The sequence below is a fragment of the Poecilia formosa genome, unplaced genomic scaffold (assembly GCF_000485575.1).
Source record: "Poecilia formosa unplaced genomic scaffold, Poecilia_formosa-5.1.2 Scaffold407, whole genome shotgun sequence".
In the NCBI taxonomy this organism is placed as follows: Eukaryota; Metazoa; Chordata; class Actinopteri; order Cyprinodontiformes; family Poeciliidae; genus Poecilia; species Poecilia formosa.
In genome coordinates this window covers 137529-153204 of record NW_006800346.1, presented here as the reverse complement: position 1 = coordinate 153204, position 15676 = coordinate 137529, and the positions used below count along the sequence as shown (strand labels likewise).

Below are 15676 nucleotides of genomic sequence, written 5' to 3'. Positions count from 1 at the left end.
GTATGAATGATTACAAAGTTAAGATTTCTAATAATTTTTTAGTTTCACATTTTGTTTAAAATGATTTATTTTTCCCCTTGCAGGGAAAATTCATTAGAATCAACTTCGATGTCAACGGCTACATCGTTGGTGCCAATATTGAAACCTGTATCCTGATTACTGAGATTACATAGTTTTCCCTTTCTGCTTCGTTTGAATGATTTAGGAATTGAACGTTTGAGCTGCTAAATTAGTTGTCAAAATCCTTCCTTGACAAATTGACCTCAAGACTTGCTGGAGAAATCCCGTGCCATTCGCCAGGCCAAAGACGAGAGGACGTTTCACATTTTCTACTACATGCTCACAGGAGCAGGAGACAAACTACGAAGTAAGAGGCTGCTTGGATATTTAGCAGAAGGTTTACTATTGGTCGCGTTCTTGTCACTTGGCTTGAACATCAAATGTCTCCATTTTGCTGTTGACCACAGACGAGCTTCTCCTTGAAAATTACAACAACTATCGATTCCTTTCCAACGGAAACGTCACGATCCCGGGACAGCAGGACAAGGATCTGTTCACAGAAACCATGGAGGCCTTCAGGATCATGGGGATTCCAGAGGACGAGCAGATCGGTAAGGAATCGACTTCTAGCATTAGAATTTACATCCCAGGTCTGGAAAACTTCTGGATATCTTGACTATTCCTGGTCCCAATTTCCAGATTTATAACCAAATTTCTGCCTGATGGTCTAACCCGCCCTGTGTCCGGCTTTCAATCCGGCCTTTTGTTTTATGCGACAGGCATTTGGGTGTTGAGTTCCCATTTAAAGCGTTTTTAAAAGGAGGATTTTCTTTCTCCTTAAAAACATTAGTTTTCCTCTTGATGTTTAAGTTCTTTAAAAAAAATCTGAAGGGGAAAAAACACTTTCTAGTACCTTGTAAAACCAATGTTTTACATTGTTTTATAGTTGCTGTAAAACAATGTAAATGTTTTCAGTGAAAATGCGAGCAGCAGCGTTCTGGATCAGTGTGGCATAAACTTCATGCATTTCTGCTCATTTCCTTGTTTGCGTAGGCATGTTGAAGGTGGTGGCCGCAGTGCTGCAGCTCGGAAACATGAGCTTCAAGAAGGAACGGCACACAGACCAAGCCTCAATGCCTGACAATACAGGTAAAGATGAACCTCATCTCTGCACATTGAAGTCTCTTCCCCCCCTCCCAATCAGCTGCGATAATACCGTTTCTCTGCACCAGCTGCCCAGAAGGTGTGCCACCTCATGGGCATGAACGTGACGGACTTCACCAGGGCCATCCTGTCCCCCAGAATCAAAGTGGGCCGAGACTACGTCCAGAAGGCTCAGACTCAGGAGCAGGCGGAGTTCGCCGTGGAGGCCCTGGCCAAGGCTACCTATGAGCGGATGTTCCGCTGGCTGGTCATGAGAATCAACAAAGCGCTGGACAAGACAAAGAGACAGGGCGCCTCATTCATCGGCATCCTGGACATCGCCGGCTTTGAGATCTTTGATGTGAGAAACGAACCCTCCTGGACGACGTTGACGTCCACACACACACACGCATGCACACACGACGATCGGTGGGTGCTGAGCAGTTTCCTCTTCTCTTTGCAGCTGAACTCCTTCGAGCAGCTGTGCATCAACTACACCAACGAGAAGCTGCAGCAGCTCTTCAACCACACCATGTTCATCCTGGAGCAGGAGGAGTACCAGAGGGAGGGCATCGAGTGGAGCTTCATCGACTTCGGCCTGGACCTGCAGCCGTGCATCGACCTCATCGAGAAACCGGTTGGTTCCTCTGCTCTTTCAATATTTTAGTACGAGAAGATTTCTTACCAATATGTTGTCCAACATTCTCTCTCTCTCTCCTGCCTCCAGGCCAGTCCTCCTGGTATCCTGGCTTTGCTGGACGAGGAGTGCTGGTTTCCCAAGGCAACGGACAAGAGCTTTGTGGAGAAGGTGGTCCAGGAGCAGGGCACACACCCCAAGTTCCACAAGCCCAAGAAACTGAAGGACGAAGCAGATTTCTGCATCATTCACTACGCTGGCAAGGTAGACCTGCACCCTCTGTCCTCATGCAGTCTCCTTTATACCATGTCGACACTAGCTGCGTTTCTGTTACAAATGTAAAACACGCTTGTCAAACAAAATGGCGGCTCTGGGCCTGCTGACATCACTCTGAACTATGGAAACCAAATTTTTCCAAACAATAAAACCTCAAAAACCAAAAGTTCAGCCCTGCCCAAAGCCATAAACCGTGCTTGAGATTTCCTGACGATGCGTTTCCTGTCAGGTGGATTACAAAGCAGACGAGTGGCTGATGAAGAACATGGACCCCCTGAACGATAACGTCGCCACGCTCCTCAACCAGTCCACCGACAAGTTTGTGTCTGAGCTCTGGAGGGACGGTGAGTTTAGGCGGACGTGGCTTCAGTAGGGTCAGGTCTTTTCTCTAAACTGTTCATAGTTCTCACTTCTTTTACTGTCCGGTTCTTGGCCTCTGTCTTTACCTTTTTGTCAAACCTCCGCTGGTCGTTTGTCTGTTTCTTCCTCCGTTTGGCCCCGTTCTCGTCTGTCGTTTATTTATTTTTTATTTTTTTCCTGTCGGCTCTCAGAGGTACAGCATTGTCAGAGAGCTTATTTTTACCAACGTTTTCCTATTCTGCACTCTGATTCAGGTGAAACAGATTCTTTCTTACTATTTTCCCCCCTGCTGTTTGTTTTGTGTCTCTATTATTATTAGCCGTAAAGAAAACTTTAAAAACAGCTTTTTTTTTTTATTCATCCCATACTGAACATATGAACTACTGGCCTTAAAAAACAACTCTGTAATAATCTCTGGGTCGTTGTTGCTCTTTCATTGGACTCTCCTTTTCTCCCTCTGTGTGATAGCGTTGTGTGGGGACCCCTGGTGTTGGTCTTGGGTACTGCAACAGTGCAGCAATGGGTATATACTGCATGGGTTTGGTTTTGTCACCACCTTTGGCACACATACATATTCAAATCTGCCATCGCACATAGTTTTCACTCCGATAAACAAACTGTCATCGTTTACGGTTGACAGATCTCTTTAAGTCACTGCATTAAATATATTGATTCAGTTTTGTTTTGTTTTTGTCATGGTGTGTTATCCTTCTGGCTTCACTGGCTTCTGTGACTGGCCTGTTGTCCTTCTTTTGCATTTACTCGCCGTTTGTGTGGTGTTCTAGTGGTTCTGGTTCTGTAAGCCACCTCCTGTGGTCCGGTGTGTGTCTTCTTGAGACAACCTGAGACAACGGTCCTCTTCATTATTCCTTGTGATGTGCATTTGCCTTGAGTTTGCTTGGTTAGACATTCAGACCACCTGAAACTCATTTGAGGTCAAACATAAAGCATGTTTTTTTTTTTTTCTTTTTTTTTTCCACTTTCCAGTGGACCGCATCGTGGGCCTGGACAAAGTGTCCGGCATGTCCGAGATGCCCGGTGCCTTTAAGACCCGTAAAGGCATGTTCCGCACCGTGGGCCAGCTCTACAAGGAGCAGCTGTCCAAACTCATGGCCACACTGAGGAACACCAACCCCAACTTTGTTCGCTGCATCATTCCCAACCATGAGAAGAAGGTATGTGTGAATTATGGTAACATTAGTAAGAATTATTTTTTCTAAATGTCTTAATTATACATATCCTTTTCAAAAAGTTTGTCACATGTCCACTCAGATAAACAACATGCATTTAGACTTTGAAATATGTGTATGATGGATCAATACATCTGTTGGGTAAAATTTTTTTAACATAATAATTGTGTTGTAGTTTNCACAAGTTAACAAAACTGCAAACAAAATCCCCTCCTCACGGCAAGGAGGGGATTTATTCCCTGTATGTCAAACCATTCTGGTACTTTTCCTCTATATGATCAGTAACTAATCATGTTTTATTACTTTTCCCTTTTTTAGATTTTAAAGGGGCAGTGTTGTGTAAAATCAACTGTTTTGAGCTTTAAGTCATGCTATAACATTATTCCCTCATTAAAAACATACCTGGAGTGTTTCCTTGATTCTCTCATGCATGTTTAAGAAATACTTTAATCTCCCACGGCAACCATTCAGCTGTGTAAAACGCCTGGGTGGACCTAGCCCCGCCTTCAAGGACAAAGCCCCTCCTCTGAGCTGTAGTTTCCAAGCTTCTCCCTCACAGAGCAGCCCTCCCTAAAGACTCCTACAGACTAGCCAGCAGCAATTGGTAAACACCTGAAAATGCACATATGCTGAGCTCATTATGAGCTACCTCTCAGTGCAACACCAATGACTTCCTGAAGACGTTTCAGAAAGGAAAGGGCAGCAGTTTTTAAAGAAACAGAGACCCAATTTCAAGCTATTGAATTACAAAGTCAAATTTCTTTTTAGTCATATTTGATATCTATAGCATTTTTATAACAACTGCAGACAACATAGTTTCTTGATTATGCTATAGAATACTGTCTCTTTACAGGAATTATTTTAATGTTTTGTTTTGGTATTGCAGAGTAACTATATACAGGTGTGATATGATTATTGTTATTAATGCAAATCTCAAACGCAAATGCTAGTGGAAAATTATAGAATATTGCGTTCTTTTATTTTCTTACTATTACTTTAGTGTTGCAGAATATCTCGTAAATATCCTACTGCAGTATTATTAGCTTTATAATAATATGACAGCTGTTTGGAGTGCAGTAATCATTGGCTAATGCATGCCTGGTGTTGAACTTGCATTCTCCATTCCAGTGTTTATATTTAACCGGTTGGGTGGAGTCTCAGGCTCTCACCTGACACATCTGGCATCGTGAGTGCCTAATATTGCCTAATAAGGCAATGTTCCCTAATTATGTTCCCATCATAAGACTTTCCTAAAGAATTAGTTTAAACTGTACTGTAATACTAACGAAAGTGGAAGCATTAATTGTACTACAAGTATAAAAATACCACTTTAACTGTATAAGAAGTACAAAAAGAGACATAGATTAGCTTACTGTCTTATTATATTTTTGGTGTCCTGATCTGATATTGATTTTGTTAATTGGTCAGATATCAACCAAAAAACAAGTATCAACTTATATCGACCTACATCTAAAATTTCTGATGGAGACATTGCTCTCCAGCAATTACTCCGCCCCAGAATTTCTATCCAGCAGCCTTTGCATCCCACACGCAAACCTATTGATTAATAAGTGGGTTGGTTGTTTTCATACCAAATGTTTTCTGTGCGAGTAATATAACTTGATTAAGCCTTTTCTAACATTCCACACTGCAAAAATTAATAATAAAATTATGTATGATTCTTTCTGATATCGTATCAGGTCAATATCAGTATGGACCGATACTCAAAGATGTGATATCTGTTTCGTATCAGAAGTGGAAAAGTTGTATTGAGACTTCTAGCGGCATTTTACCAGACAATCTTCCTAGTACTTTTCTACAATCTGTTAACTAATCTTTAAAAAAAACAACAACAAAAAACCATCGTCTATGTGTTGATTATTTGAAGGCAGTGTTTTCTAAATTGTCTCGTGTCCATCCTGCAGACGTACTCTGGTCTCTTCTGTGTGGTGATCAACCCCTACAAGAACCTGCCTATATACTCCGAAGAGATCGTGGAAATGTACAAGGGCAAGAAGAGACACGAAATGCCCCCCCACATCTACGCCATAACCGACACGGCGTACAGGAGCATGATGCAGGGTGAGCCGCTGCACCCGTCGCCTCGTACCTGCGGGCCATTTTCCTCTCCATTTATCTGTCACAAACGCACAGGATTGAAATATTCTGCTCTAGCAGGTTTCTCGCTTCAGTTAGCCGTTTTCCTCCTTTTACCGCAGTGTGTAATCAGTGACTGTTTAGTAGCCGTGGCTCCACTCCGAAGGCCAGAGTTGGGATTTCCTGTCGAGGGTGTTTCTTCAATCCACCTCCTGTATGGCTTTCCTTTTTTCCCCAGAACTCCCTTGGATGTAGTGCATACCACATTAGCTAATCCTCTTTCCCACTGGTGTAATTTTTTTCTTTTTTTCCCTCCTCCTCCACACATTGTACTCCAGACCACATTTCAGGAGGCGATAGAATAATTAGGCAGTTAGAAATGCTTCAGTCACAGGAAGCCGGATATTGATTTCCTGTCTGCGGTCGGTGTATTTCCTGTTGCATAGGCGTAAACTTGTACACACTGTTGATAAAACGCTCATGAAGTTTCTGTGCAAAGTTGACAATATTCATATTTTTTACCTTTTTTTTTACAGATCGGGAAGACCAGTCTATTCTTTGCACGTAAGTAACCAAGTTTCAACCAGGCTTGTCTTAGTAGCTCACATTCTTCCTTTTATTTTCTTATCTGATTGCATTTTTTGTTTTTTGTTTTTCTTGTCATCTCCAGAGGCGAGTCTGGTGCTGGTAAGACAGAGAACACCAAGAAGGTTATCCAGTATCTGGCTCATGTTGCTTCCTCTCACAAGACGAAGAAAGATCAGGTCAGCCCCGCCTGTTGTCTTACAACCTCCACGTTTTTACATATCAGTTTAATCCAAAAGGATGTTTTAATTTAGTTTTTCCTGTTAAAGCTGCATACTCATGTGTACCTGTGTGATTTGTGTGGACAGTAAACGATTTTCTTCAGTAAGAAAACCCGGCAGTGTTCTGCTCTAAAGGAACCACCTTTTTTTTTTCTAGATGTAAAAACTGACTTTATCTGATGTTTTATTGAACCGGAAAGTTGTGCAAACTCAGGCCTTTTGTCAGGCAAAGCAGGAGAACCTGTTCTGGTATTCTTCTTGTCAGCCACATTTGATGCTGCACAGACGACCCCGGAAGGGCTTTAAAGAAACCACACCTTTCATCCCTTTTTGAGGTTGTTTTTCTTTTTTTTTTCGTCCCCCATCAACAGGGTTCATACCTGTCACATGTGAGTTTATCCTTCCTCCTCCACCTGCTTCTGTCACCATGTTCTTTTTTTTTCTATCCTTTCTCCTCCCCCACTCCTTCATTTCCCACCCGCTCGCTGAAGCCTGCTCTGTTTTGGGAGTCACTTTGTATGGAGGGCAGAGGTGACATGTCTTGCCAGCCATTAGGAAGTCAGGAGGAAGTTTGTTTGCAGCTCGTTGGCAGCCGTACATGTTCCAGTGAAAAGTTCAACCAGACAATAAGTAGTGGAAGAGGAGGGGGGTCTGTATAGATGGAAATATATCCACCAACTTTTTCTTTTTTGGTTCATTTTTTTTAATGATTTGTCTGGTTGAATTTTTCATTAAAGCGCTATTTTATTGTGCAAAAAATCCTGAATTGCTTCTTTGTTTTTGCTTTGTTTTACAAGAAGGCTTTAAATTTATTACTAAGATTTTTACATTTTGCACAGTGACTTGCAAATGTTTTTGTTGAGATGTTTTTTGTGTCAGACTAACAAAATGTTGTATGTATTGGCCAATGGAAAGTAAAATTATGCATGGATTTAAAAAAATTTAAGTGATAAAGTAGAGAAAACCTGCAGTTAAGTTGTTTTTGGCCCCCTTTGATTTTTTTTTTTTTCCAATTCAGTCAGAAATCAAATAACTTCTTCAAAGCACTGCAACAATTTAAACAACTTGACTGAAAAGCTGCCTGCAGAAGCACAAGGCTAACATTTATACTGTTAAATTAAACTAAATTACATATCACTTCTTATATTTAAATCATTAAATAAAACCACAAAAGGAAAGAAAACAGACGCATCACGATTTTATTGTTTTTAGTATATTTGATTTACACTCATTACTTAAATAAAGCAACCAGGCGTCTTTAGAGGCTACCTAGTTAGCAAAACGCAGCTAATGCTGTACGTCGCCCCGATCACAGCATGCACATGGTGACCCATGGTAGTGGCAGTATCATGCTCTATAGTACGGACCAGGAAGCTGTTAGATTAGAGATGACGGACTGTAAAATGACACACAGTATTTATGTTCAATAATACTTCAAAATAATTTGAAAAAGATGGTTCAAACAGCAAAAGTAAAAATCCGAACTATTACCCCAGTTTTTGGAGTTTGCAAGAGCAATCGGTTCATTTCATTTAAATGAATAGTAATATAATAGTCTTTTTTTCAACTTTCTTGATAGTAAATCATATAGTCACTCATCCAGTTGAATAATCAACCGAAGTACATAGGCAGAGATGCAATGTTTTAAAATGGCCTACTCAAAGTCCAGTAAATCCACCTGAGCGTCTGGGAGAAGACTTTACTATAGTCATATTTATCAGCTAAGCAGGGGCTGACTACATGTTTTTCACACTTTTCATCTTTTTATTTCTACAAAAAAAGCTGAAAATTCTGCATAATTTTCCTTCCTCTTCCAAACATGTTTTACGTTCTGTCAACTGGTAATCTAATAAAACACATTAAAGTCTGAGATTGCAAACTGACAGAATGTAAAAAAAAAAAAAGATATTAAAAATAATAATAAAAAAACAAGTTGAAACCTTTTGCAAGGCACTGTGTTGTTGAGTATGTGTTTACACTTCAAAACAAATCATTTTGAACTCGAGTCATGCTTGTTTTGGACATTTTTTGTGTTTGTGTGTTTTTAACCGTTCACCAAGGGTTTCTTAAAGCCTTAAATTAAATAAGGATGGACTGAAAAGTTCCCTCTCCTGAGTCTTCACTGGACTGTTCTTCTCTGTATCAGGTGCTGGGTTTGTTGACGGTCTCTGGGTCTGGGTTGTTGTTGGGGCACTAATGCGTCATGTGTTGGGTTTTATGCTTGGGTGCAAAATGTGTGTTGCTGCTGCTGGTCTGTGTTATTTAAATGTTTTTTTTTTTTTCCCTTCTCAGATGTAAACTACCTATGGTCAATCAGCTAACATTAATATTCCTGAATGTTTGATTTTAGAATAAAATGAAATTTGGCTGAATGATTTTAGACCAAATCTCAGCCTTTGTTTACCATTCTAATGACAGAATGGTAAACAAAGACTTTGGATGACGAATACTTTTGCCAAAATTGTCGTCATGATGTGACTGAGTATGAGGGCCACGTTAAGAAAATTAAAAATAAAATAAAATTATGAAGGAAAAAGTCATATTATTATAAGAAAAGAGTCAAAAATGATATGTTGTCAATATTTTTCTGGTAATATGACTTTATTCTCACATTATTACAACTTTATTCTCGTAATACAACTATTGTAATACCATGATTTTATACTTGGATTTGAATTAAAAAAAATTTCTTACTATGGTCCGATTATTCCGTCGTATTATGAAGTATGAATTTTAACTTTTTTTTTTTATATAACATTCTCTGAAAATCTGTTACCTTACACCAGGGGGAGCTGGAGAAGCAGCTACTGCAGGCTAATCCCATCCTGGAAGCCTTTGGAAATGCCAAAACCGTCAAAAATGACAACTCTTCCAGATTTGTATGAATGATTACAAAGTTAAGATTTCTAATAATTTTTTAGTTTCACATTTTGTTTAAAATGATTTATTTTTCCCCTTGCAGGGAAAATTCATTAGAATCAACTTCGATGTCAACGGCTACATCGTTGGTGCCAATATTGAAACCTGTATCCTGATTACTGAGATTACATAGTTTTCCCTTTCTGCTTCGTTTGAATGATTTAGGAATTGAACGTTTGAGCTGCTAAATTAGTTGTCAAAATCCTTCCTTGACAAATTGACCTCAAGACTTGCTGGAGAAATCCCGTGCCATTCGCCAGGCCAAAGACGAGAGGACGTTTCACATTTTCTACTACATGCTCACAGGAGCAGGAGACAAACTACGAAGTAAGAGGCTGCTTGGATATTTAGCAGAAGGTTTACTATTGGTCGCGTTCTTGTCACTTGGCTTGAACATCAAATGTCTCCATTTTGCTGTTGACCACAGACGAGCTTCTCCTTGAAAATTACAACAACTATCGATTCCTTTCCAACGGAAACGTCACGATCCCGGGACAGCAGGACAAGGATCTGTTCACAGAAACCATGGAGGCCTTCAGGATCATGGGGATTCCAGAGGACGAGCAGATCGGTAAGGAATCGACTTCTAGCATTAGAATTTACATCCCAGGTCTGGAAAACTTCTGGATATCTTGACTATTCCTGGTCCCAATTTCCAGATTTATAACCAAATTTCTGCCTGATGGTCTAACCCGCCCTGTGTCCGGCTTTCAATCCGGCCTTTTGTTTTATGCGACAGGCATTTGGGTGTTGAGTTCCCATTTAAAGCGTTTTTAAAAGGAGGATTTTCTTTCTCCTTAAAAACATTAGTTTTCCTCTTGATGTTTAAGTTCTTTAAAAAAAATCTGAAGGGGAAAAAACACTTTCTAGTACCTTGTAAAACCAATGTTTTACATTGTTTTATAGTTGCTGTAAAACAATGTAAATGTTTTCAGTGAAAATGCGAGCAGCAGCGTTCTGGATCAGTGTGGCATAAACTTCATGCATTTCTGCTCATTTCCTTGTTTGCGTAGGCATGTTGAAGGTGGTGGCCGCAGTGCTGCAGCTCGGAAACATGAGCTTCAAGAAGGAACGGCACACAGACCAAGCCTCAATGCCTGACAATACAGGTAAAGATGAACCTCATCTCTGCACATTGAAGTCTCTTCCCCCCCTCCCAATCAGCTGCGATAATACCGTTTCTCTGCACCAGCTGCCCAGAAGGTGTGCCACCTCATGGGCATGAACGTGACGGACTTCACCAGGGCCATCCTGTCCCCCAGAATCAAAGTGGGCCGAGACTACGTCCAGAAGGCTCAGACTCAGGAGCAGGCGGAGTTCGCCGTGGAGGCCCTGGCCAAGGCTACCTATGAGCGGATGTTCCGCTGGCTGGTCATGAGAATCAACAAAGCGCTGGACAAGACAAAGAGACAGGGCGCCTCATTCATCGGCATCCTGGACATCGCCGGCTTTGAGATCTTTGATGTGAGAAACGAACCCTCCTGGACGACGTTGACGTCCACACACACACACGCATGCACACACGACGATCGGTGGGTGCTGAGCAGTTTCCTCTTCTCTTTGCAGCTGAACTCCTTCGAGCAGCTGTGCATCAACTACACCAACGAGAAGCTGCAGCAGCTCTTCAACCACACCATGTTCATCCTGGAGCAGGAGGAGTACCAGAGGGAGGGCATCGAGTGGAGCTTCATCGACTTCGGCCTGGACCTGCAGCCGTGCATCGACCTCATCGAGAAACCGGTTGGTTCCTCTGCTCTTTCAATATTTTAGTACGAGAAGATTTCTTACCAATATGTTGTCCAACATTCTCTCTCTCTCTCCTGCCTCCAGGCCAGTCCTCCTGGTATCCTGGCTTTGCTGGACGAGGAGTGCTGGTTTCCCAAGGCAACGGACAAGAGCTTTGTGGAGAAGGTGGTCCAGGAGCAGGGCACACACCCCAAGTTCCACAAGCCCAAGAAACTGAAGGACGAAGCAGATTTCTGCATCATTCACTACGCTGGCAAGGTAGACCTGCACCCTCTGTCCTCATGCAGTCTCCTTTATACCATGTCGACACTAGCTGCGTTTCTGTTACAAATGTAAAACACGCTTGTCAAACAAAATGGCGGCTCTGGGCCTGCTGACATCACTCTGAACTATGGAAACCAAATTTTTCCAAACAATAAAACCTCAAAAACCAAAAGTTCAGCCCTGCCCAAAGCCATAAACCGTGCTTGAGATTTCCTGACGATGCGTTTCCTGTCAGGTGGATTACAAAGCAGACGAGTGGCTGATGAAGAACATGGACCCCCTGAACGATAACGTCGCCACGCTCCTCAACCAGTCCACCGACAAGTTTGTGTCTGAGCTCTGGAGGGACGGTGAGTTTAGGCGGACGTGGCTTCAGTAGGGTCAGGTCTTTTCTCTAAACTGTTCATAGTTCTCACTTCTTTTACTGTCCGGTTCTTGGCCTCTGTCTTTACCTTTTTGTCAAACCTCCGCTGGTCGTTTGTCTGTTTCTTCCTCCGTTTGGCCCCGTTCTCGTCTGTCATTTATTTATTTATTTTTCCTGTCGGCTCTCAGAGGTACAGCATTGTCAGAGAGCTTATTTTTACCAACGTTTTCCTATTCTGCACTCTGATTCAGGTGAAACAGATTCTTTCTTACTATTTTCCCCCCTGCTGTTTGTTTTGTGTCTCTATTATTATTAGCCGTAAAGAAAACTTTAAAAACAGCTTTTTTTTTTTATTCATCCCATACTGAACATATGAACTACTGGCCTTAAAAAACAACTCTGTAATAATCTCTGGGTCGTTGTTGCTCTTTCATTGGACTCTCCTTTTCTCCCTCTGTGTGATAGCGTTGTGTGGGGACCCCTGGTGTTGGTCTTGGGTACTGCAACAGTGCAGCAATGGGTATATACTGCATGGGTTTGGTTTTGTCACCACCTTTGGCACACATACATATTCAAATCTGCCATCGCACATAGTTTTCACTCCGATAAACAAACTGTCATCGTTTACGGTTGACAGATCTCTTTAAGTCACTGCATTAAATATATTGATTCAGTTTTGTTTTGTTTTTGTCATGGTGTGTTATCCTTCTGGCTTCACTGGCTTCTGTGACTGGCCTGTTGTCCTTCTTTTGCATTTACTCGCCGTTTGTGTGGTGTTCTAGTGGTTCTGGTTCTGTAAGCCACCTCCTGTGGTCCGGTGTGTGTCTTCTTGAGACAACCTGAGACAACGGTCCTCTTCATTATTCCTTGTGATGTGCATTTGCCTTGAGTTTGCTTGGTTAGACATTCAGACCACCTGAAACTCATTTGAGGTCAAACATAAAGCATGTTTTTTTTTTTTTCTTTTTTTTTTCCACTTTCCAGTGGACCGCATCGTGGGCCTGGACAAAGTGTCCGGCATGTCCGAGATGCCCGGTGCCTTTAAGACCCGTAAAGGCATGTTCCGCACCGTGGGCCAGCTCTACAAGGAGCAGCTGTCCAAACTAATGGCCACACTGAGGAACACCAACCCCAACTTTGTTCGCTGCATCATTCCCAACCATGAGAAGAAGGTATGTGTGAATTATGGTAACATTAGTAAGAATTATTTTTTCTAAATGTCTTAATTATACATATCCTTTTCAAAAAGTTTGTCACATGTCCACTCAGATAAACAACATGCATTTAGACTTTGAAATATGTGTATGATGGATCAATACATCTGTTGGGTAAAATTTTTTTAACATAATAATTGTGTTGTAGTTTGTTTTGTATTTACTAGAGATGCACCGATCCACTTTTTTCACTTGCAAGAGCAATTCCAATATCTGAGGTTTAGTATTGGCCGATACCAATCTGATATAGAAAATTGTTGCTGAATTGACTAAAAAGTAGTTTTTTTTTTTTAATGCAAGTATAAATGTACTGAATGCCACATTTGTTTGATAACTCTGCACTAGTACAGCACATTTAAATACACAAATAGCTTCACAAGCTGGGCCAAACATGCAGATTGACCAGCATGGCTCCGTCTTTCCAGGCTGGAAAGCTGGACCCCCACCTGGTTCTGGACCAGCTCAGGTGTAACGGCGTGCTGGAGGGGATCCGTATCTGTAGGCAGGGATTCCCCAACCGCATCGTTTTCCAGGAGTTCAGACAGAGGTAAGGCAGCAGAACCCAATGTTTATTTATTATTGTTTGAGCAGAAGAGGAGAGCATAGAGATGAATAAATGTTCTTTTTCTCAGGTATGAGATCCTGACTCCAAACGCCATCCCCAAGGGCTTCATGGACGGGAAGCAGGCCTGCGTCCTCATGGTGGGATTCCTGCAGACGTAGGTTTACAATCCCCATGTTCCTCTGCAATCCAACTTAGCGATTGTTTTCTTCTTTTTAATATCAGATCCAGTCTCTGGAGCTGGATGCCAACCTGTACCGCATTGGCCAGAGCAAAGTGTTCTTCAGGGCCGGAGTCCTGGCTCACCTGGAGGAGGAGAGGGACATGAAGATCACCGACATCATCATCAGCTTCCAGGCCTGGTGCCGAGGCTACGTGGCCCGCAAGTAAGACGAGAGCCGCTTTATTCATTCCTAAACCAGTTTACATGGAGTCAAATGTTTTTAATGAATCAGTCTCAGTATGACGCTGCCACCTCTGTGCTCAGCAGGTATTGAACTATACAGGCTATAAAAATTTGAACAATATTATAATTATATATTATAATATTGTTAATAATATATATACAATTATAGCAATTCTGCTATCAGAGGATCAGAAATCAGCCAAAAATGTCAGAATCTTGACTAAAAACTGAGGTTTCTCTAAACATGATAAATTCAACTCAGATAGTTTTAGACTAAGTTTTTGTACAGAAGTTTAACTTCCAGAGCGTGCCATTAAATCCAGGAGCTGTTTATTGTTTTAACAAACCTTGTCGATCCAACAAGACGAGTTTTATATCTCGTTTTAACAAGAGTTTGTTTAATGAGACAGAAAACTACTCTCTGACAGATTTCAGCTCATTAGAAAGTCATAACACGGCTAACTAACGACTCTCTTCCTCTTTATCCCATTTCCTCTAAACATCTAAAAATCCCAAGTCGTGTTGCTGGTTTACTGTTACGACCTTTCTTGTTCAAAAGACAAAAATATTTTGGTTTTGATGAGCCATAAATGTTGTGACAAAACTTTTAAAATGGCGTCATTTTACAATTTGTTGAAGGTTTGTATGTTTCACCGTGAAAAACAAACACATTATTTAAAGCATAAAAATTAGACTTTTTCCAATAGCACTTCTAAATTTGTGATTGTTGGGATGATTTTGTTGTAGTGTGTGAATGTTTCTGATGGGCAGCGTTTTGCTTGCAGGGCTTTTGCAAAGCGACAGCAGCAGCTGACGGCCATGAAGGTGATTCAGAGGAACTGTGCTGCTTATCTTAAACTGAGGAACTGGCAGTGGTGGCGACTCTTCACCAAGGTAACCCTCAAAGAAACATCCTACTGATTAAACTTTGCTTTCTTCTTTTCTCACTCTTCCGGATATAAACATTTCCTTTTCCCCTGTTAGGTGAAGCCTCTGCTTCAAGTCAGCCGGCAGGAGGAGGAGATGCAGGCCAAGGATGAAGAGCTGCATAAGGTGAAGGAGAAGCACCTGCAAACTGAGCAGCAGCTCCAGGAGATGGAGGAAAAACATCAACAGGTATCGCTTTTGAGAAAAAAACAACGCTTTACACAACTGCTCATGGTTGATAAAGGCTAACCACGAAATCATCTGGTGTCATTTACCAGCTGAATGCCGAGAAGATGGCCCTGCAGGAGCAGCTACAGGCCGAGACGGAGCTCTGCGCCGAGGCCGAGGAGATGAGAGCCCGCCTGGCCGCCAAGAAGCAGGAGCTGGAGGAGATCCTCCACGACCTGGAGGCACGTGTGGAGGAGGAGGAAGAGCGCGCGTCACACCTGGCTACTGAGAAGAAGAAGATGCAGCAGAATATCTCCGTAAGAAAACAGACAGTTCTGATAGGCGGTTCCTCAGGGTCTGATCTGCCTCATCAAATATCACGTCATGGATGTGCCAACAGGACCTGGAGCAGCAGCTGGATGAAGAGGAGGCAGCCAGGCAGAAGCTGCAGCTGGAGAAGGTCACTCTGGAGGCCAAGATGAAGAAGATTGAAGAGGACGTCATGGTTCTCGACGATCAGAACAACAAACTACTCAAGGTTTGGATTCTGGCATATTTTCTCCTGATAACCAAGTCCAGTGGAGTTGAACTGGAGGT

The 15676-nt window shown here is 42.0% G+C and overlaps 1 protein-coding gene across 1 annotated transcript in view; it reads left to right on the top strand.

Annotated features, from left to right (window-relative positions):
- Positions 1 to 15676, top strand: part of LOC103154961 (myosin-9-like) — a 43432-nt gene that overhangs the window by 19576 nt on the left and 8180 nt on the right. The window contains exons 8-24 of the mRNA XM_016663191.1: positions 84 to 147; positions 269 to 367; positions 468 to 611; positions 1054 to 1149; positions 1233 to 1504; positions 1607 to 1780; positions 1871 to 2044; positions 2286 to 2397; positions 3398 to 3469; positions 12787 to 12974; positions 13442 to 13563; positions 13649 to 13718; positions 13804 to 13964; positions 14770 to 14878; positions 14969 to 15100; positions 15190 to 15396; positions 15480 to 15617. Coding sequence (XP_016518677.1) covers positions 84 to 147; positions 269 to 367; positions 468 to 611; positions 1054 to 1149; positions 1233 to 1504; positions 1607 to 1780; positions 1871 to 2044; positions 2286 to 2397; positions 3398 to 3469; positions 12787 to 12974; positions 13442 to 13563; positions 13649 to 13718; positions 13804 to 13964; positions 14770 to 14878; positions 14969 to 15100; positions 15190 to 15396; positions 15480 to 15617 — 2334 coding nt within the window. The remainder of the gene's footprint in view (positions 1 to 83; positions 148 to 268; positions 368 to 467; positions 612 to 1053; positions 1150 to 1232; positions 1505 to 1606; positions 1781 to 1870; positions 2045 to 2285; positions 2398 to 3397; positions 3470 to 12786; positions 12975 to 13441; positions 13564 to 13648; positions 13719 to 13803; positions 13965 to 14769; positions 14879 to 14968; positions 15101 to 15189; positions 15397 to 15479; positions 15618 to 15676) is intronic.